The following is a 21266-nucleotide window of genomic DNA, read 5'->3' on the forward strand; positions in this document are numbered from 1 at the left end:
CCAGAAGTTTCTGTTTATTTTGTTCTTTATCAGCTTCCAACCTTTATTTTCATGCTTCTACCAACTTCATACACTGTCCAGTCACATTAATGTGACCACCACGTACTTTCCACATCAGAGTTAAATAACCAATCACAGAAGGCAGGTGGCAGCACAGTGCAATTGAGCGTATATAAAGGGTGTGTGAGGGCTTCGGAAAACATTTCAATCGTTGGCGTAATGCAGAAACGAAGCGATTTATCTGACGTCCAAAAGGGCATGATCATTGGCTTTCGGGCCAAGGGTGGAAGCATTTCCGAAACGGCTGAGTTTGTGAACTGTTCGCTTGCCGCCGTGGTAAAAGTGTACCGTGCATGGCAAAATGTGACTGTCCAAAATCAGCGACATGGCAAATGTGGTGCACCACGGGCCATAGATGACAGAGGCGAACAACGGTTGCGGAGATGCGTTCGGGCAGATAGACGGGCTACCGTTGAGCAACTGACCACCAAAATGAACCAAGGGGCTACCAAAAGTGTCTCCCAAACTACTATTCAGCAAACATTGCTGCGTCTGGGCCTCCGAAGCAGACGCCTGGTTCCTGCACCTATGCTGACTGCTGTTCATCGACGACGAAGGCTAGAATTTGCACGCCAGTACAGCAGCTGGACGTCCACTGAGTGGCGACAGGTAGTGTTTTCAGATGAATCACGTTTTATGCTCCATGGGACAGATGGACGTTGACGTATAAGGCGTGAAACCTCTGAAAGGAACCACCCTGCAACCATTGCCGGAACGGTCCAAGCTGGAGGCGGGAGCATTATGGTCTGGGGAATGTTTTCCTGGCATTCTCTGGGTTCACTGATCATTGTGGAAGGCACTATGGATCAATACAAGTACGCATCTGTCCTTGCGGACCATGTCCACCCCTACATGCGCATTGTTTTTCCTCAGGATGATGGCAACTTCCAGCAGGACAATGCGAGGTGCCATACAGCTGCCAGCGCACGTGCGTGGTTCGAAGAGCACCAGGATGAGTTTACCATCCTCCCCTGGCCAGCAAACTCACCTGGCTTAAACCCAATCAAGCATTTGTGGGACCATCTCAATCGAGTTGTTCGCGCCATGGATCCTCAACTGCGTAATCTAGCGCAGCTGGCCACGGTATTAGAGTCGGCATGGCTCAACATCCCAGTGAACACCTTCAGGGACCTAAGGGACTCTCTTCCTGCACGTCTTGCAGCAGTCCGCTCTGCGAAAGGTGGTTTTCTGGCTTTTGACAGATGGTCACATTAATGTGACTGGACTGTCTATTATTGGTTGAAGTGGACTACAAAATTATCTCTTAAAAAGGATCAGAGGAACAATATTGTTTTTTAAGCTGAAATGGAGGCTATAAAACTATCACAGAAAAAGCACATGCAGTGAAGAGCTCCCACCAAGTCACCCCTCCCCCCTTTTTTTTCATTGATCACTTAAAGTCACTTCTGAGTGCCAAAAATCACTTTTTTGGACAATAAAAAACAAAAAAAAAAAAGAAATTCTGAGCAAGTGGCAAATATCCATGAAATATTTCTTATGAACATCAAAAAACGTTGCTGAGTATCAGAACCCCGCAGCAAGAGCTGGAGGAAGAAAGTTCTTTTCCCCTTGGCCGCGCGATCCTATCGAAGGCGACAACGTTTAAATGAAAAAAATGCTTTTAATTTTGAACAACTTTAGTAGAAAATATTTTCTACGATTAGATTAAAAATTTATGTGTTTTTTATGATTGGAACATTCAGGGATCTGTCCAGGAGTTTCCACATGGTCCGTTTTTTGTGAAAAATCAAATAATTTTATGAAGCATCAATTAATTTTGTGAAAAATCAAATAATTGCATTAAAAATCAGTTGCATGTTTTTTTTTTGTAAAAAAATTTAAAATTTTTGAGATGGCGCAAACTACATTACTGAAATTTTTAGTTGGCATGGGCAAGTTTATGGGGGGGCAGAGGGGGGCAATGCCCCCCCCCCCCAGTTTTGGAAGGACTTTAACAACACATCTTCAAAAAATTTAAAAAAAAAATCATAATTTTTCTTTTTTTGACTAGTTCAGAAGGGCATGAGTTGAATTATAGGAGGGGGGGGGGCAATGGCCCCTAGTTTTGTCAGGACTTTAAATAGTAACAACACATCTTCCAAAATCTTGAAACAGAAAAATGATTATTTTTTTTCTTTTTTGAATACATAGTTCAATGAAAATGAAGGGAATAGCGAATGTCTTTTTCTGATGGGAGAAGAGAAAAGAAAAAAAAAACATTAAATACAAATAGTACAGCTGTCACTGGGGTGCTGAAAATATGCCTAAATTCACTATTTTGGACTGAAAACCATTTGGACAAGTATATAAATGAAAATATATAGGCTAAACGAGCTATGCATTTAGCTGCAACACTTAGAATAATTGACGATTATTTTTAAATTGGAACCTAAAACAAAGGGAACCCCTCTCCCCCATTTGCGCTTACAGAACGATCTACTCATTATGATTTGTTTTCTTTCTTTTCAGAATGTTTATTTTCAATTTGCGTGATTTCAAAAACTAGATATTTTGTGTTGTTACAGACGAAAGATTTTAAAGAACCTTCTGGATTCACACGTTCAGATTGGTAAAATTGTAAAAATGCTTTAACCGTAAAAACTGACAAATTTTCAGAAAAATTACAAAAATCTGCAGGCAAGAGGGAATTACACATAGAGCCGGATTTGCCTATAAGATAAACAAGCTATAGCTTCGGGCCACCGCTTTGAAGTAGGTTTGTAACTCGCAAAAATTTGCATGATTTGTTCCTTAAAAAATGGAAAGTGCTCGAAAAAATTAATTTCATTTCAAGTGCTTGAAAACCGTGAATATTTGGAAATGTGTGGCTACAAACCTTAAATTTTAAAATTTCAAACAAATGGTAGGGGGAGGAATGCCAAAATATGTCAAATTCAGCTCCTTGCTGCATCTTGCATCAAAAGTGTAAAAATCATGGTTCTTACGTTTGTAACATATTACTTGAAATAACTTTTTGTGACTCACATGTTTCATATCTTGCTATTTATTTAATCCCGAATGCAGTATTTTGGAAATTCTATTGTATTGATTGCTTTTATCTTGCTTCTACTGCTTATTGTTAATCCGTTTAGCCCAGAAAAAAAATTATACACTACCTCTATTCCTTTTCGTTTTATGCACTGCTTATAATTTAAAAAAAAAAGGAAGTTGTAATGAGAAAATTGTATAGTTTATTTTTTCTTTTAAGCTTAAAATAGCTGTTTTTTTATACAAAGTTTGAATAATACTGTGCAACTGTATAATCTAGTACTCAATTTCAGAGACTGGAAAGTGCAAATGAGGTGCCTTAAATTATGAAATGTTCTAAAATCCTTGAAAATAATTGGCGCAGTAAAACCTGCTAGGGTTCTTGTGCCAAAACACCCAATGTAACCAACCAAACCTTGAAAATATTTAGACAAGTCTTTGAGACTCCTAAGCAAAGTGTGCTTCTATTTTATTTCTTATCAAGTGTATAAATTATGAATTGTTCTAATAAGTAGTATGTTACTCTCATGTTATATATTTTCTAAATCTGTACAGCATTTCTTTTAAGAGTTTTATTTATTCTTTACTAGTTATTTTGTTTGTCGTTTGGCTAAGGGGGATGATCAAAAATTAACTCTACCAAAGGCCGATGTGAGCAAGTGACTTACATCACAAAGCACATTTAAATCATAAAACTTTTTAAAAAAAAATTATTTGTCTATTTTTCCCCCCGAGATTTTTGTCTATCCAATTAACCCTTATAATGCTTCAAAATGCAGAATTTTATATCCATTTTACAAAATTTCCTCCGGGGGAGAAACCCCCCGACCCCCTAAAATTGGAGATATTCTATATCCTACTTAAAAGGGAGCCTTGCGTCACTCTCTTGACATCAGTCACCTCTCTTAAGGTCAATTCAAAAAGGACAGCACGAAAGCACACATAAATGAAAACGACACACACACAAAAGAAGTAAAGCATAGCCTTATGCATAACAGGAAAACAGACAAAAAACATGGGGGAGTTGGGAGCAATTTAAAATGTTGCAGAAAAAAAATCCTGCCCCCCCAGGAACTCAGTCTTAAATCCGCCTATGTTAGTTGGCTGGTTTTTTTTTTTTTTTTTTTTTTTTTGAGGGAGGGGAGGGGAGGCATCACTCTCTGGGCAAAAAGGTAACGGTCAAGTATCAATATCTATATACCCTACTTCACACTATGTTAAATTATTTTGTCTTTGAAATAATTGAAACAAAACATTAAGATTCAGGCCTAGGGGTTCAGTATTTAACTTTTTGACCCGAGGCACTCTTAAAAAACACAAAATTTCGTTTAAAACTTTTAAATTTCATAATTTTAATAAAAAATGAAAAAAAAAAAAACCTTTATTTGTTTACCTCTTAACAAAGTATACTAAGCATCAAAAATTCAAAAAATCAGATTACTGTCGCGGATGCAAAGAGATCTCAGTTTTCAAAGTGAAGGCATCAAAAATATAAAATTTGCGTATAAAAAAAGAAACATTTTTTGTTAAATCATTTTAGAATTGCATTTCAGAGGCCTATGATAAACATATCATTAATATCTATCGACACAGTTGAAGCAAAAGTAACATTAAACCATCAATTCAGAATTTTAATTTTTGACTCGTAAAAGGAAATGGAATTTCATTTAAAAAACTTGAAATAAGCTTTGTAACAGAAATAAAGAGACTTTTCATATATTTGGCTCCTAATAAAGCAAAATTAGCTCGAAAAAAGAATAAAATATGATTCTCATATCGCATGTAAACAGATTGCATTTTTCCAAATAAAGACATCAAAAGTATAAAAATGGTAAATGAAAAAGTTCATTAAAATTAATCATCCTTGTTAGCATCCAAAGTTCAAACCTATATAATTTTGTTTAACGCTAGATGCTAAGTAGTGATAATTTTAATGCTGGTAACCTATATGAAACCATGACATTTCCTCCCACCCAGTAGCGCAGTGAAGGGGGGGGGGGTGAAAACACCCCCCAGAACCATTAGGTTTTACATAAATGCAAATTCTATTGCAGTAGTTTATGCATATGAAAGGGCTGTTTTGATCCAAAAAAAAAAAAAAAAAAAACCCTGCAAAAGGTATTTTTGGTCAAAAAATCCTCTTTAGAAGGCATTTTTGGTCAAAAAAGTCCCTCAAGAAATGTATTTCTGGCTGCACCAGTGCCCTCACCCTTTCTGTCGGTTTGCATTTTTAAGTTCAATTCGCTGATACATATACAGTAACCCCTTGTTATATCCCGCCTTGATGTATCGCTCATTCTGATATATCACTCATTTCTTCTGTCTCCTAAAATATTAAAACCTAAAAAAAAACAACTTTGCTTTAAGATTGAAGCCATTCATGAAAACATATGATATTGCTCAGAAAAGGTGTTTATCTTCTTTATTTCGTCAATGAACAAAATGAAAATGCTCCTATTCTTCTGAATTCGCTGGAAAAGCAGTGGCAACTCCTGCCATCCAAATGTACATACATGCAGTATATTTTAGTTTAAGATATAGTTTGGAAATTACTTGAAGTTTTCTTTTGTATTGATACTAAGACCTTTACAATGAATGAGAGACAGTAGACAGGTGTCATACTGGTCCAATGGTCTAAGGGTCCAAGTAGAGGAGAACATACCCCTCTCTGACTACCTGTTAGCACAGAAAAAATTTGTGCTTGGTTGCACAGATCAGAATTTGCATTGAAAGGAAGAATGCTCTGGACGGGCGAAAGAGTTTTCTATAAAAAATCTGGTTACTTTTATTTTTCATATCCTTCCTACTGCAAATTGAAGGGATTAGAAAGTCTACTGGGAATAAGAGGGTATTAGAATGCTCACTTTTATCACGTTGTGGCTAATGAAGATCATCTTTATTCTACATTTCATATTGACGCTGAAAATTTTCTTAAATTTAAATCTTGTATAAGTTTCAATATGTGTGATTGTAAATTCATGAACTACATCAAAACCATTTGAAAATCATGTCAAAAAGAAGGAATGCTAATTTACTTGTATGTGTTGGATAACTATTTTTAATGACTTTGATTACATCACTCTTTCAGATATATCTCTCTTTTTCTTTGTCCCCCAAAAAGCATGATATAACGAGGGGTTACTGTATTATTTTTGTTTAAATCATGAGCCGTGGGGAAGGGGGAGGGTGGAGAAAAAAAAAGATATTGGAAAGAATAAATGAAGCAATATGTTTCTTTTCAATAATAAATTTAACTGGATATTTATCTGTTAGGAGTTAAGCTATTTAACTTTTATTTAAAAAATGAACTGATCATACAATCCTTTTCAACTTCCAGTACATCAAGACAGTGAAACAAAATATGCATCTTAATAATAAGACAAGAAGTCTTTAAAAAAAAGTCTGCTGTTCAGTCTTTGATGATTTTTATTAAAGATTTAAAAGTCAAAAAGTGTGTTTTTTTTTAATCATGCATTTTATTTTAGGGTTCTTTTTTCAAAAAAAAAAAAAAAATCATTATCAGAGAAAACTAATGCAATATTATATGTTACTTTTATTCTTTATTTCCTCAGTTAATATAATTCTATTTTATTTTAAAATTTACTTCTTTTTATTTTTAAAGAAAAGTGGAAAGATGTTTATTTTGATTGTAAAAAATATGTGGGAAATGGGCTGATCTAGATATGGGACTTTAAATTGTAGTAAGTTTTTGCCAAACTCAAATATGCACCTGCAATTCATGGTTGCAAGTTATGGCTAGAATTATAATATGGCCAACTTTAATTTTTTTCACTATATGAGGGTCAGTCAATAAATAACGAGTTGAGGCTTTTATTCAACATTCTTAATTAAAATTGATTCCTTACAAATTTTCTGCTAGTATGGAAACTATACTTAACTGAATTGCCTTTATAGTGTCACTGTTTCCATTCAAAGCTGATGATAAGCACATGCGATATTGTAGCTGAAGGCAATTCGTGTGCTAACCTCCTTGCCCATGTCATCTAAGTTAAGCACAGGGGCAGATACTGGAGGAAGGTCATGGACCCCTCATGACCCCCCCCCCCTAAACTGCCGACAATATTGTGCTCAAATGCTTGTTAACAAAATGTAAACAGTTGCAGTAATCTTTTGAACTTATTGATTATTTTTTGAAGTAAATATTTAGAAATACTTCCTTTCATTGCTTATGGAATTAATTAGTAACGTTTATGCTCTTCTAGGGGTTTTATACCTGATCAATTTGGTGCTTTTTAGTGACGCCTAAGCAGTTTTAGAAAACTTTTCATCCTCAAAACATTATTTTCTTTAGTATGATCCTCCGTAAGATGGTTTTCTGTATCCACCTCTGGCTAAGCATGACTATATTTCTAGGTATAAAAGTTTTTAAAAAATATGAGTAGAGTTTATAGAGTTTGACAAAATTACTGAAAACTATTATTATCTCAATTTTGAAAATATTTCAGTATGTCTTAATGTACCGCCGTACCACTTTGTGGCACGCGTACCATGGGTGGGCTATACCTGTGCTAACCTAATTAACTTGTTGCTCCTGCCACCTATTCAAATAAAAGTCTGAGTTCCTGAAGTAAAAGATGCAATTTTTGTAAAAGACTGAAGCTAATCTCTTTAAAAACATAATTGATGTCTGAAAACTTTTATTATTTTTATACCTACTTTTATTTACCTGAGCCATTCCATTTCAGATCAGGCAGGGTCTGTCACATGACCATCACCGATTTTTTTGAAAAAATTACAGTAGTTACAACTAAGGGACATATGAAATATACCAAAAGGATTTTGCAAGAAAAATTTTTTTTCTTCAGTTACAGCCTATTAAAATTCTGCACAAAATCCGCCATTTTGGAAAAAACCGGCAAAACACTCCATTTGAAATGGACACTATTTCAAAAGTATTTAAACGATTCGAATAATTCTTTTTTCTAAAAATAAATAAGGACCCATATATCCTCTAGACATCATTTTTGAAAGTTTAGTTAGATTTTTTAATAAAGAAAAAAATTCATTTTTGCCGCGAAAAAACTGCATTTTTACTGAATTCCTGATTTTTTTTCTCCATGAAAAAAAAGTTTTTTTTACTAAACGGAGATGGCAGTCTAAAGCCCTTATATAATAGTTTCATAATATATTTTATTAGAATCCTTGGATGCATACAGCCTCGAAAATAAAATTTGAAATTTTGAAAATTTTCAAAAATTAGCGATTTTTGAAGTGATTTTACTCAAAAAACCCATTTTTTAAAAATCTAAAAATTGGCTCATTTGTACCCCATATAATGCTTAACAAGTGGATAGACACCGCATCCAGTATTTTTTCCCATAAAATGTTTTATGATTTTTTGAAAGTGACCTTATCGCCCATGGCATGCATGTAAAATAAAAATTTCTAATAATTTCAGTCACTGAAAATCTGATCATATTAATGGATTAATGCCTAATAGCTACAATGATGGTGCACTTTATCAGGAACAAATAAAATTTTACTGACTTTTAATAATATAGCAATATCAAACCGCTTTTGATGACCCAGTCAATTCGTCTTTTTGTAAGACTCTGTGTGTAGCCTTTAGATAGAAGAGCCTTTGGTGATTATATTAATGACTAATTCAGTGGCTCCCAAAAGCGTTTGTACACCTTGAAATTTTGTAGTAAAACCAAAATAACGCAAAACTGAATTTGAATATGAAGTCCAAATTTTTTTTTTTTTTCACATCATTCCTATGCCATTCTGAATAAAACCCAGCAGTTTTTTTCAAAATATCTGATGACCCAGTCAATTCGCCTTTTTGTATTTCGTTATATAAATATATTTTTCTGCTGATCAGCGCCTAATTGTTATGTGAGCTGAGCTCCCATACTTCCTTATTTGTTTTACTTGAATTTTTGTATTTTTGACCGAATTCAGGCCACTTAAGCATTAAAACAAGTTCTGAAGACTATAGGGATCCTGCACTTCTTTTGTTAGAAATTGGATCCCTGGCTATAATAGTCACCTTTAGTGAGATCTGTTTGGTTACCTCAACTTACAACCATGTTCAATTGATTACTTCTCTCATAAAACAGGTGGGCTTTTTAAATTCTTAAATTACAAGTGAGTTTTAGGGTTTGAATTTAGTATAAATATTCTTACGTATAAAAGTAATCATAAGAGGTACGATCCAAAAATTATATGACAACATTCGCCAATGACAACCAAAGCACGAAATTAAAATTAATCGTTTTAAATGCATTGTATTGTTCTTCCCTTTGATGATTTCCCCTGTCGTGTAATTGAGTTGAAGAGAATGACTATTGAAAGAGAAAAAATATGATTTGTTGCTGCATATGAAAGTAACGGTGAATGCATAGCTTTGGAGACGAAATCAACTAATATTTATTTAAAAAAAAAGGAAAGATTTTAACTGTTACTGATAAAGTACATCATTATCATAGCTAGTCATTAATATAATCACCAAAGGCTCTTCTACCTGTAAACTACACACAAAGTCTTACAAAAAGACGAATTGACTGGATCATCCAAAGCAGTTTGTTACTGATATATTATTAAAAGTCAGTAAGATTTTAGTTGTTCCTGATAAAGTGCACCGTTTTTGTAGCTATTAGGCATTAATATAATCAGATTTTCAGTGACTGAAATTATTAGACATTTTTATTTTACATGCATGCCATGGGCAATAAGGTCACTTTCAAAAAATCATAAAACATTTTATGGGAAAAAATACCGGATGCGGTGTCTATCCACTAGTTAAGCATTATATGGGGTACAAATGAGCCAATTTTTAGATTTTTAAAAAATGGGTGTTTTGAGTAAAATCACTTCAAAAATCGCTAATTTTTGAAAATTTTCAAAATTTCAAATTTTATTTACGAGGCTGTATGCACTCAATGATTCTTATAAAATATGTTATGAAACTATCATATAAGGGCTTTAGACTGCCATCTCCGTTTAGTAAAAAAAACTTTTTTTTCATGGAGAAAAAAAATCATAAAATTGGTAAAAATGCAGTTTTTTGGCGGCAAAAATGAATTTTTTTCTTTATCAAAAAACCTAACTAAACTTTCAAAAACGATGTCTAGAGGATATATGTGTCCTTATTTATTTTTAGAAAAAAGAATTATTCGAATAGGTTAAATACTTTTGAAATAGTGTCCATTTCAAATGGAGTGTTTTGCCGGTTTTTTCCAAAATGGCGGATTTTGTGCAGAATTTTAATAGGCTGTAACTGAAGAAAAAAAATTTTTCATGCAAAATCCTTTTGGGATAGTTCATATGTACCTTAGTTGTAAGTACTGTATTTTTTTCAAAAAAATCGGTGATGGTCATATGACACTTTTCATACCTGCCTGCCTGATTTGAAATGGAATGACTCACCTATAAAAAGTGATTTTATTTTGCCTATCGATTTAATTAAAGTAGCAAGTTCCCTCTTACCATCAAATTTTCAAACAAGATACTAAATACTAGCAGTTTTGTAAAAGTTTTTTTAAAATGGTTTGTGGCCTTTCAGTATGTCTTGTTGTACAACTCTTGATGTTCCGTCGTACCACTTTGTGGCAAGGCCCTCAATTGTTTCTAAATTCAATAAATGGGTGAGATTTTTCTCATTTCTAGCATGGTGGTTACGGTGGACTGGCAAGGATGCAGAACTAAAAGTTTAGGGTCGGTGCTTAACTGTCCTTGAAGTCCCCTTTGTCGGGGGAACTCCCCGACATCTAAAACAGATAAACCATAAAAGTGGTTGGTGCAGGGGACTTCAGGGTGTTATGTCATGTCATGTGGCATTTCCCTAATTGTGTTTTCTGCATTTTTTCTTTTTCTAAGATAGTCCTAGAAAATATGAATGTGTAGTTATAAGTTATTAATTAATTTTTTTGTTTATTAGACTCTTACACAATGGTCACGACTGAAATTAATGTACTGCAGACTATGGCACATAGAAATTTAGTAACGGTTTTGGAAGTTGTGTCAGGAGAAAGCTGTGAAAGGTATATATGCTTTTCTATGTACATATATAAACAAGACAACACTTGTTTGTTGAGGAAAATTTACTTTAATTCTTTTTTTCTTTTTGAAACTTGCCAACATCGAACATGTGCTTCATGGAAAATTTGTTTCCATTTTTATGATTTCAATCCTTTTGCATTCTCTTAATACTTTGATTACTTTGAAGTTTAAGAGGTATGTTAAAATATACTACTACACTTTATTATATTTCTTATTTCAATAATATATTAATTTTGTAAATGTGTGCATTTCAATGTATACAATGTTTGAGATTTCAAGCATTTAGTATCTTGTAAAGATTTGAACTACAGTTGCCTCTGTGTTTAACAACGCTATATTTAATGACTTTCTCTATTTAACACTAGCTTTTCCTGATCCCAGATGGTCCACTATTGTTGTTGAAAAAAATTTACTTAAATAGTTGTAAAGCCTCTTTTTTCTTTTTGAAACTTGCCGACATTGAACATGTGTTTCGTGGAAAATTTGTTTCCATTTTTGTGATTTCAATCCTTTTGCATTCTGTTAATATTTTAATTACTTTGAAGTGTGAGAGTTATGTTAACATATACTACTACACTTTAATCTATTTCTTATTTTGATAATATATTAATTTTGTAAATGTGTGCATTTCTTTGTATACAATGTTTGAGATTTCAAGCCTTTAATATATCCTATTTCAAGCCTGATGTATCTTGTAAAGATTTGAACTACAGTCGGCTCTCTGTTTAACGATGCTCTATGTAACGACGACTTTTCACGGTCCCAGATGGTCCAATATAGTGTTACAGGCATTCTATTTAAGGACGCTTTCTACTTATGGACAATTTTTTGTGATCCCTTGAAAGTCGTTAAACAGAGAGCCAACTGTATTTTGAAAGTTGGACATCATTTTAACACATGCTTAGAGCTAGTTAAAATTATTGAATTTACTTTTTCGGTCACACCAAATTTAAAGTGAATAAGCTTTAAATTTTTCAACTATTGACTTTGGAACATTTTGTTTTTTTTCCCATTTAGAACCTTAATCAGTCTTTCTTTTCTTTTTTCAATGTATTTTTTGGCAGCAGGGGATTCTTTGTGCATATGCCTGCTTTTGAAATTCACTTAAATTGAAGTAAATTAAGGGTTACATTATTTTTATATCTGTTGATTTTGTAGGAAAGTTATGTCAGATACTAGAAACTAAAGGGTGATATCACTTTTTAAGTTTTAAGTTCTGTTTTAACCCCCCATTTGGTTCTCCTGTTTGTTTCTCTTAGTCTCCTTTTTATTAAATCTTGAGGTTATCAGCTATGAATTCATGAATAAAGTGAAACAGAATGTAAGGTAAATTTGCCAAGTAAATTAACTTGGCAAAATGGCTGTAACACTGTTTGAATTAATATGAAGAACAAAGTCTGATTGACATTCTACGTGGTATTTTAAATTTTACCTCAATAATATGTAGATAAAGGAAATGGGAACACATGAGAGCAATTTTTATTAAGAATACAAGGCATGAAAAATGCTTGTAGAGGGCTACACATAGTTGTGTATGTATGTGTGTAGATATAGATGTGTTACATAATATAGTGGTTTAATTATGTTCCAAATTAAAATTTAAAAATCGGAATTACGTTTTGTGGCATCTGGACTTTCAGAAATTACACTTTGGAAAAACAGGAAGAGTCTGTCTGGAGAGTGGCCACCCTGTATAAGAATTAAATAGTACGAAACATAAACTGGTAGCGAAGACAAACTATTGGTTTTAAAAAATTGTATAAATACATGTATGCATAATTTATAGCCTATGTTACTCAGTACAAATGCACCTTTCATATAGTGAAAGCATTTTTCAAATAGTTGCAATGGTTCTGGAGCAGGGCCGTCGAGAAGGGGGGGGCAAGCCTATGCATTGCATAAGGGCCCGTGAGAGATTGGGGGGCCCGCGAAGCGGGCCTAAGAAAAAGAAAAAATCCCTCCCACCACTTATTTTCTTTCTTTTTTCCTTTTTCTTCCTTTTTTTTTTTATAAAGCTTTTTAGTTTGAAGAAACTTTTTCTCCTAGAGATTACAAGTTTTCAATCTTGCAAGTTCGAAGTGAAAATTTTTTGTTTTGTCCTTATCTTCAGAACCTTCTATCGACTGCAGCGAAAAAAAAAAATAAACGCTTCTTTTTGAAAGATTACCAGAACTTTAGTGAAATGGACAAGGGGTAAAAATTAAAAAAGAAAAAAAAAAAACGCTTGCATTTTTAGCGTCCGAAACTTCAAACATTGGAAAACGGCTCAGTTTGATGAAACATTTTAAATTATGTATTGATTTCAGTTTTAAGTTCAGTGATACAAAATGAAACTAATTCTAGCATTGTTTCAAGAGTAAAGACGGTTGCCTAATTTGGGAAAACATTTTGGACGCAGGCAGAACTTCTCATCAAATGTCTAAAAGGGGCACTGTTATGTCACTCAAGGGTGCCCACCTAGGGAGGTCAGGGCCATTAAATTTATTTTGGGGGAGGGGTTCCCCTGTGTCACTGCATTAATTAGAATCAGTGTTGAATTTTCCTATAAGCTAAACAAGCTACAGCTTGAGGTGAACTTTCTGAATGGTTACAGTGTTGCTTTCTCATTAGTACCTATTTTTTTAATATTTCCATCATTTCTTTTAAATAATTTTATGCATTGTTTAATCTAGATAATTTTTCAATTGATTCAGCGTTGTGTTTGTCGGTGGGTAGAGGGGATAATCAAAACTAATGAGTCGAAAAATAAAATATGTAACCGAAAGTCGATGTGAGCAAGTGATAGACTGTGTGTCATATGGTTTCTTTTCTCTCGCTCTTCCTCTCTGTCGATAAATATCAACGATTTGTTGAACCAAGGGCAATTTTTCTTTTGTATTCCTTTAATTTGCAAAAGAGTGCATAAGTTAAAAAAAAACTCTGTATTTTGTTCTCCTATTTTTGCTGATGTTTTTGTAGTTCGAATTACCTTTTATAAGACCTCAAAATGCAGAATTTTTAATGCATTTTTCAAAAACATTTACGGGGGAGAAACCCCCGGACCCCCTCAAATTTGAGGGATTCTACCCTCAACTCAAAGGAGGTCCTTGTATAACTCTCCTGAAAACCCTCCTCGTCCAAGGTAAAAAAAAAGAAAAAGAAATTATACCAAAATCATTTTTTAAAAACACATTCATGGCTATATGGCTATATGTGCCAGAGAAAAAGACATAGTTGGGAAAATGTTTTAAAAAAAGCCTGATTTGCTACTAATATAATGTTGTCCGAACTACAAAAAAGGTCCCCCATACTTAAAGTAGCCTTGGGCCCTATTAAGTCGAAATCCGGCCAAGTACAAGAATCTCTTTTTAATAACATTACAAAGTTTGAATTAAGAAGAAGCACAGCAAAGCAGTTTTAACTGAGGGAAAAAAAACTTTCAGTCAAAAAAACCCCTTCTTATTAGACCTAGACCCATTGACAATATTTAGGATATTTATGTAAAAGCAGAGCGAAGAAAGAGGAGATTCAAGTAAAAAGTTTGGGGCCTTGAAGAAAGTTGCATAGGGTCCCATAAATCCTGTCGACGGCCCTGTTCTGGAGATTACCAGGAACATATAAACATACAAAAATCCACTCTCTCTTATTATAATACTAGTATAGATAATAAGTTAAATTTTTATTCTGTTTTGTTTTGTTTGCTTGAGCACTCCTGGCAGTTTTACACAGATTGATGTTTTTTTTTAAAAAATAAACATAATTAGGTTTATTGGGTAAAGCACATAATCTTGCGATTGCAAAAAAAAAAAAAAAAACATATTTAAAGTGAAATCTGTATCTGTTTTTGTTGTTGCAATTGTGAAATGTACACTGTGACTTCTAATTATCTGATTTTTTTTTTCAGCATTTGGCTAGTTTTCGAATTCTATCAGCATTCATTAATGGATCTATTAAAGTACCCATCATTTTTGGTACCACATTTGGTAAGTACATTTACTTGTCATTATATATTTGTTTGATATATATATATATATATATATATATATATATATATATATATATATATATATATATATATATATATATATATACTGAAACAAAATAAAAGAAAATTAGAAAAGAATAAAATAAAATAAAGCAAACCACAAGCCCAATGTTGCGCAAAGCCGCCAAAAAAACATAAGGGATTCACAAAATTAAACAAAAAGGGACTATTATTGACAGCCATTGGCTTCTAATAGTCGAGACGAAACCCCAGTATATAGTTTTAGGTCTTAGTTCTGGGAAATCTGTGTTCATTTTTCGCATATGGTGCGTTTAGCCCTATGTATTCTTGAATGCTAGCTCTTTCGAAACTGGACATCCTCGCTTTAGTTTTTAGTTTAAAATTTTGGGTCTCTTGACCTTAGGATGAAGGTTCTACTGCTGAGGAGTTCTGACTTCTACAACTTAGTCTTATTATTAGTTTTAGTATTCATTTCGTATTATTTAGTAGTAGTATATATATATATATATATATATATATATATATATATATATATATATATATATATATATATATATATATATATATATATATTCACACAAACAGTCAAAAAACAAATGAAAAAATCGAGAACATCAAAATGGAAAATGAAAAAGGTGAACCCAGGACCAACACTTTCTCAAGGGGGGGATTGGTCCTAAAGTTCACAAGGCCCTTTCTGTCTAGCAAGAGGGAAGGTCCCAATAGCTTGCTACCCTCCCCTAGAGCCTTAGAAGAGAAAAGAATCAGAGAACATACCTTAAGAGCAGAAGAAAGTTCCGGAGTGCATCCAAACGGAATGAGCACATTGAAATTAAAATTGACAGGTAAAGATGCAGTTAGGACACGGCAGCAGCGGGACATGGAATTGAAAACCATGGAGTTGAAAAAACCTGGAGTATAGTAAAGCCGAGGAGAGAAAAAACAAAAATTGGATTGGGAATTACATCAGAAATATTCAGGATAGCTCCTGGTAGACCTTCATAGCTTAGGTGGCCTTACTGCAATAATACAATTGCGCTATACTTCACTCTGCTAGGCAATTCCTTACTTTTCTAATGTAGCTTAAATAAAAAGATTGAGGGACTTTATTATAGTCTAAAGTGCTTTTCATTAAATTTTTTAGAAACAAAATCATTTCTGTTGCAGATAGTTTTAATTCTGTTAATTTCATTAATCAAGGTATTATGAAAAACTTTAATAGAAATATTTGAATCCCATGAAATCAAAGGATTTCTCTTTATAGTAAATAAAAGTAAGGTTTTTTAAAGAAATTCTGGAAGGAAGTCTGGCGGGCCTGCGTCCAAGAGACCCTTATAGCACCTACAGCCTTGAAATTTTGTACAAAATTATTTCAAGCCCCCATGATCTGCACCTGGGCTTTTGCTTTTTCAAATTCGAATTAGCGTTTTTGTAATTAATTTTTTTAAGCTCATATTTCACGTAAATTGCTTATTATTGGCAATTAAAGGGGTGGTATTATATATCGTTGGAAAGGGTAGAATTTTCCACGTTTTAAGCAATTTGTTTCAATGCTCTAACTTAAATACAGCAGGAGTTATTTGTATTTTTAGCTCTAACTTTTTTAGGCTTAGCTAAAATTTAGGCGCTGCTTTCTTCATTAAATCTATCAGTAAAAAGCGAAGGAATTGTCCCGCAGTGTTCTTTTTGATACCACTGGAAAGAGGGGCTTTTTTTTACATCAGATCTAACTCAACCTGTGGTCGAAAATCTAGGCATCTATCTCCAAAGGGAAAAAGTTACAAGCCGTTAAACATCAAGGTAGAATAATCTCATCTCCATTAAAATTATTGATGTTTTATTTGGCGTTACCATAGTTACATCTTTTTGATTCGCTTTTTTCTTCTATCTTATTCAAAAACTTTAAGGGTTTCGATTTTAACAGAAAATCTTAGGCTCAACTCAATTCAAGCCCTAAACTAAAGAGCAAAATATATTACTAAATACCTCAAATATGAAAGCGACTTTTCAAACGTACAAAGCTGCAGTTTTGCAGTGTTCAGGAGCCCCTTACCCCTTACGGGTCTGAACGTTGGTACAAGGTATTTAGAAATCCAGGGAAGGGGTGCTTTTTGTTCCAAAGGGAGCTCATAATCCGTTTTTTATCTGTTTCTTTCTAATTGACAATTAAAATCTTTGCGAATCAAATAAGATTGTAAGGCAATCTTCGGGGATTGGTGAGCGTCAGTGAGCAAGGGGCAGAACCCCCTAGTAAAATAAAAAATGATAATCTTGCTTTTAATTTTTTTCTATGATAAAAGCAAAAATTATTTAATCTTTTATTTTACAAGTATTTTGAATTTTATGCTAAATTGAATTGGAGAACATAAGATTTGTTATCAATATTCATTATTCTGCTTCAATATTGTTTTTTTTTTTTTTTTTTAAATCTTACATAGCCCAATTAATGAATGGTAAAGAAAACTCTTCTTTTTATATATAAAGTTAAATATAAATATTCACTTATACCATACTATTATTTCAGTTTTAATGAATTCTTCTATACTTCATCTTATTTTTCTTTATTTATTTCCTGTGATGAAACTATCTGGAAATTAACATTCTTATACAACTATCAGCTTTTGCTCATTGTTTGTAATGCTGTAACACAGGGATTTTTTTTTCACCAGAATCAAATGGCAACCAGACTGATTCTTGGGGGAGATTTCTGACTTGATAAAACGGTGTCTTCTTCCAAACTCCCTAATCAAGTAAACATCTCTGGAATTTTAATCAAAACAATGAAATTCCCCCAGAAAGAGATTTTTTAGCTATAAAAATTTCGAGAAAAATCCCTATAGTAAAATAATTGCAAAAACAGAACCTTTTCGTACATTAGTATGAAAATTGTGTATCTCCTGTCATTTTTGAATCATGTTTATATTATTTTCTTTCTTTTATCACTTTTATTTCCCTAAAAATATTGTAAAGCATTTTCTGCAAACTTCTTAAATTTTTTAGAGACTGCAAAAAATGTTTATTTTCACTTATAAGAGGAAAGAAACTTTTAAAAACACTTTCAGGTTTGAGCTATTTCGACCGCATATCTCCCTCCAGACTGGGGTTTTTTGGAGCTATGCATGATTTTTTAAAAAATACTTGGAAGATGTGTATTTTAGTTATTTTTATTGTATTACATGCTTCAAGATGTATTCTTTCGTTATGAAGGAACAATTTGAATGAAATAAGAATTAATTTTCAGTAAGAAGTTACTGAAAAAAGCATATTTGAAACTTAAAAAGAAAGTCCCCCATAGGAAAACATCATTTTCAACCATAAAAGTTTACATCGACTAAATTAAAAACTTACCTAAATCTTGAACAAATGTCTGAAAATAGGTTTTATTTGTAAATAAACAGTATTTAATAAAATTCGTTTTTGTATGGTACATTTCAAAGCACAAACTCTAATTAGAACTCTAATTCTATCACGATTCATGCAGTTATTTTTGCCTGGTACCACCATCTCTATATATTTTTTTGAAAGTGAAAGGTTAGTAGATATATCTAAAAAGGCTAGAAACGTACATAACTTGTACTTTTATTGCTAAGAAAGCAAAAATTTGACCCCGAGAGAATCTTGGGCTTAGTTAATTTCTCAGAAAACGGCAACCTGAGTGATGCTCAGGCATAGACCTCAAAGTGTTAAACCTAAAAGTTCCATTTTTTTAGTCCTCAAAAAGTAAAACTACTAATCTCATTTTCTGATTTTCAATCCAATATAGGCTCAATTTAAGAAATCCCTATTTATATTTAAAAAACCCCTTTTACACCCAACTTTTTTTCGCTATGTTTATTCATACAAAGTGTACCTAATTTTACATATAAGTCTCCCTAATTTTCATCTATTAATGTTGGTAGCTAAAATGAACCATAAGTCTACTTATTTCAAGGATTATTTTGCTTATTACCTGGATTATCAGGATTCTCAATTTGCCGCATTGCCTTTGGCCCAATTAGTCTGGATAAATGAGATTGCACTGTACTTTGAGAAATGCCTGTGTGAAGTGCACAAAATAAAAAAGAACAAATTCATTCACAGGTTAAAAAGATCATGGAAGAAATATTACTTGGTTTGAAATATTTGCATAGTGCTGATTACTGCCATGGGTAAGTTATTCCTGCTAAATTGAATCTTAAAATGATACTCCCTGAAATATTATTCATAGTACCTGATGATGTATTTTCTTTTTCATATTTTAATTTTAGAAACCTTAACCCGGACAACATTTTATTTGACAATTCTGGAGTTTTGAAAATAAGTAATCTTTTTTCATTATTTTTACTTAAAAAAAAAAAAACTTGAATCATTTAAATACAGTTAGATCTCGATAACTCAAAGTTTATAACCCAAATATTCCTTTATCTCAAAGCTTTCATCGGGTCCCAAGCTCTTGAGACTGTTGTGGAAACTTCCCATAGCTCAAACGTTTTAGTCGGTCCCTTGGGACTTTGAGTTATTGAGAGTTGACTGTATTGGCAAAACATAAGATGTAAAAGTCTTTGCATAGAAATAATAAATGAGAAAAACAACCTAACTGAAGTATGGATAACAGTCAAAATGCAGACACTTGTTTTGTTGTAGACACAAGGTGTTAATGCAGAACATCCAGTAAACACCAGCTTAAACATAATTTCAATTGATGTTTTTATAATTTTTTTTAACTTAAGTTACATGATATGTTCAAACCGAACTCAGTGGCACGACAGACCTTGGGGACCAAGGACCCCCAATGTAGCCATCTCAGGGCCTGTTCACATATCGGCCGTCCGTTCTGTCCATTACGTTTTTTCCTCCCGAAACAGGTTTTCTTTGCTGGTTGCCATGACAGCAAGCCATCTTGGACGGGATCGATTTCGATCAGAAGAACCTTGATATCTGACAGCCGTCAAAAGTAGAATGGCATTTCATTGGTTTCCGCCAAGAAGCACGCTCTATTCTCTGGCGGGTGAATTCAGTCACGTGATTGATGTAAGGCGGGATGGACGGGACGGTCGGCCGATTAGTGAACAGCCCTTAAGTCTTCCTGTCAAAGGACTCTGGAATGCTAGGCGGATGTTCTGGTTAGGTGGTGAGCCGAACGCGTAACCCCCAGGGTTTAGTTCCCAAGCACACTTGGTACTCATTTTGTCGACTCACTGAAGGGATGAACGCCTGAGTCGACCATGCTGACCCAGGAATAGAACCCGGGCCTGTGGCGTGGGAGCATGAAGCGCTACCACTGAGCCTCTGGGCTTATATAATATGCTCAGGCATTGGTTTTTGTAATTTGAACGATGTAATGTATTATTTTCATGACAATGTAGAAGTTTTTAAAAAAAGAATACTTTAAAGTGCACTATTTTTATTTCCTATTTAAAGTGGGGATCATGACAGCCAGGAGTGCTGTTTTTTCTAAAATATATATTCAAGATATTTGACTTTAATGCACAAGATGTCACGGCATGATAATTTGATAATATGTTTTGGTAATGTTTAACATGCAGGGAAAGGCTTTATTGTGACAAGGTTGAACTAGATCCAGTAATGGTAAGACTGTCATTTCAGGGGAATGAAGAAACAATCAAGTGGTAAACAATAAACACTATCTACTGGAGTTTAGGGTTTGTTAATCCACTGGGGAGTTATGGTTAAAATTTCAACTATCAAAATATCACCAAACAGGCAATGGTTTCATTCAAATGTAGAAGCAATCTTCATCTGTTATACCTTGACGGGCGATTTTCTAGTTTATTATAATGTTTAAATTCAAGAGCTATGTATAAAGTGTAGCTTTTAACATCAAAACGGCCATTCAGGTTTTTACTCAGGAGGTTACACCCACAGTTCACCTAAGTTGGCAGCATATGCAATCACAAAAATGCGGTGCAGGTGCAGTTCCACAGCTCTTTCTTGGATTGTTCTACTCAAAGGGACTTGCATCTGGCCTACTGTTCTAAAATTTCGAATTTGGGCCATAGGCCACTATATTTTGGTGTGGAGATGTAGCGATGTTTGTTGGCTGCCCAAACCTTCACAGATCTTTCTGAATAATTGATGTATTTTGCTCTAGAGTGAAAAACCTTCATTTCATCTTGTGGTACTTCATTAAGTCTTCCAAAAAGGTTTATTGAGGATGACCAGCATATTTCTCAATGGAGTAGTACAATTTGCATTAACTACTCATGTC

At 33.5% G+C, this 21266-nt stretch overlaps 1 protein-coding gene across 1 annotated transcript in view; it reads left to right on the forward strand.

The window, feature by feature from the left end:
- The window catches only part of LOC129229764 (cyclin-dependent kinase 10-like), a 58342-nt gene that overhangs the window by 10769 nt on the left and 26307 nt on the right, over positions 1-21266 (forward strand). The window contains exons 4-7 of the mRNA XM_054864136.1: positions 10952-11054; positions 14957-15035; positions 19139-19206; positions 19306-19358. Of these exons, the coding sequence (XP_054720111.1) occupies positions 10952-11054; positions 14957-15035; positions 19139-19206; positions 19306-19358 (303 nt within the window). The remainder of the gene's footprint in view (positions 1-10951; positions 11055-14956; positions 15036-19138; positions 19207-19305; positions 19359-21266) is intronic.

This window comes from Uloborus diversus, chromosome 9, assembly GCF_026930045.1.
Source record: "Uloborus diversus isolate 005 chromosome 9, Udiv.v.3.1, whole genome shotgun sequence".
Taxonomy (NCBI): domain Eukaryota; kingdom Metazoa; phylum Arthropoda; class Arachnida; order Araneae; family Uloboridae; genus Uloborus; species Uloborus diversus.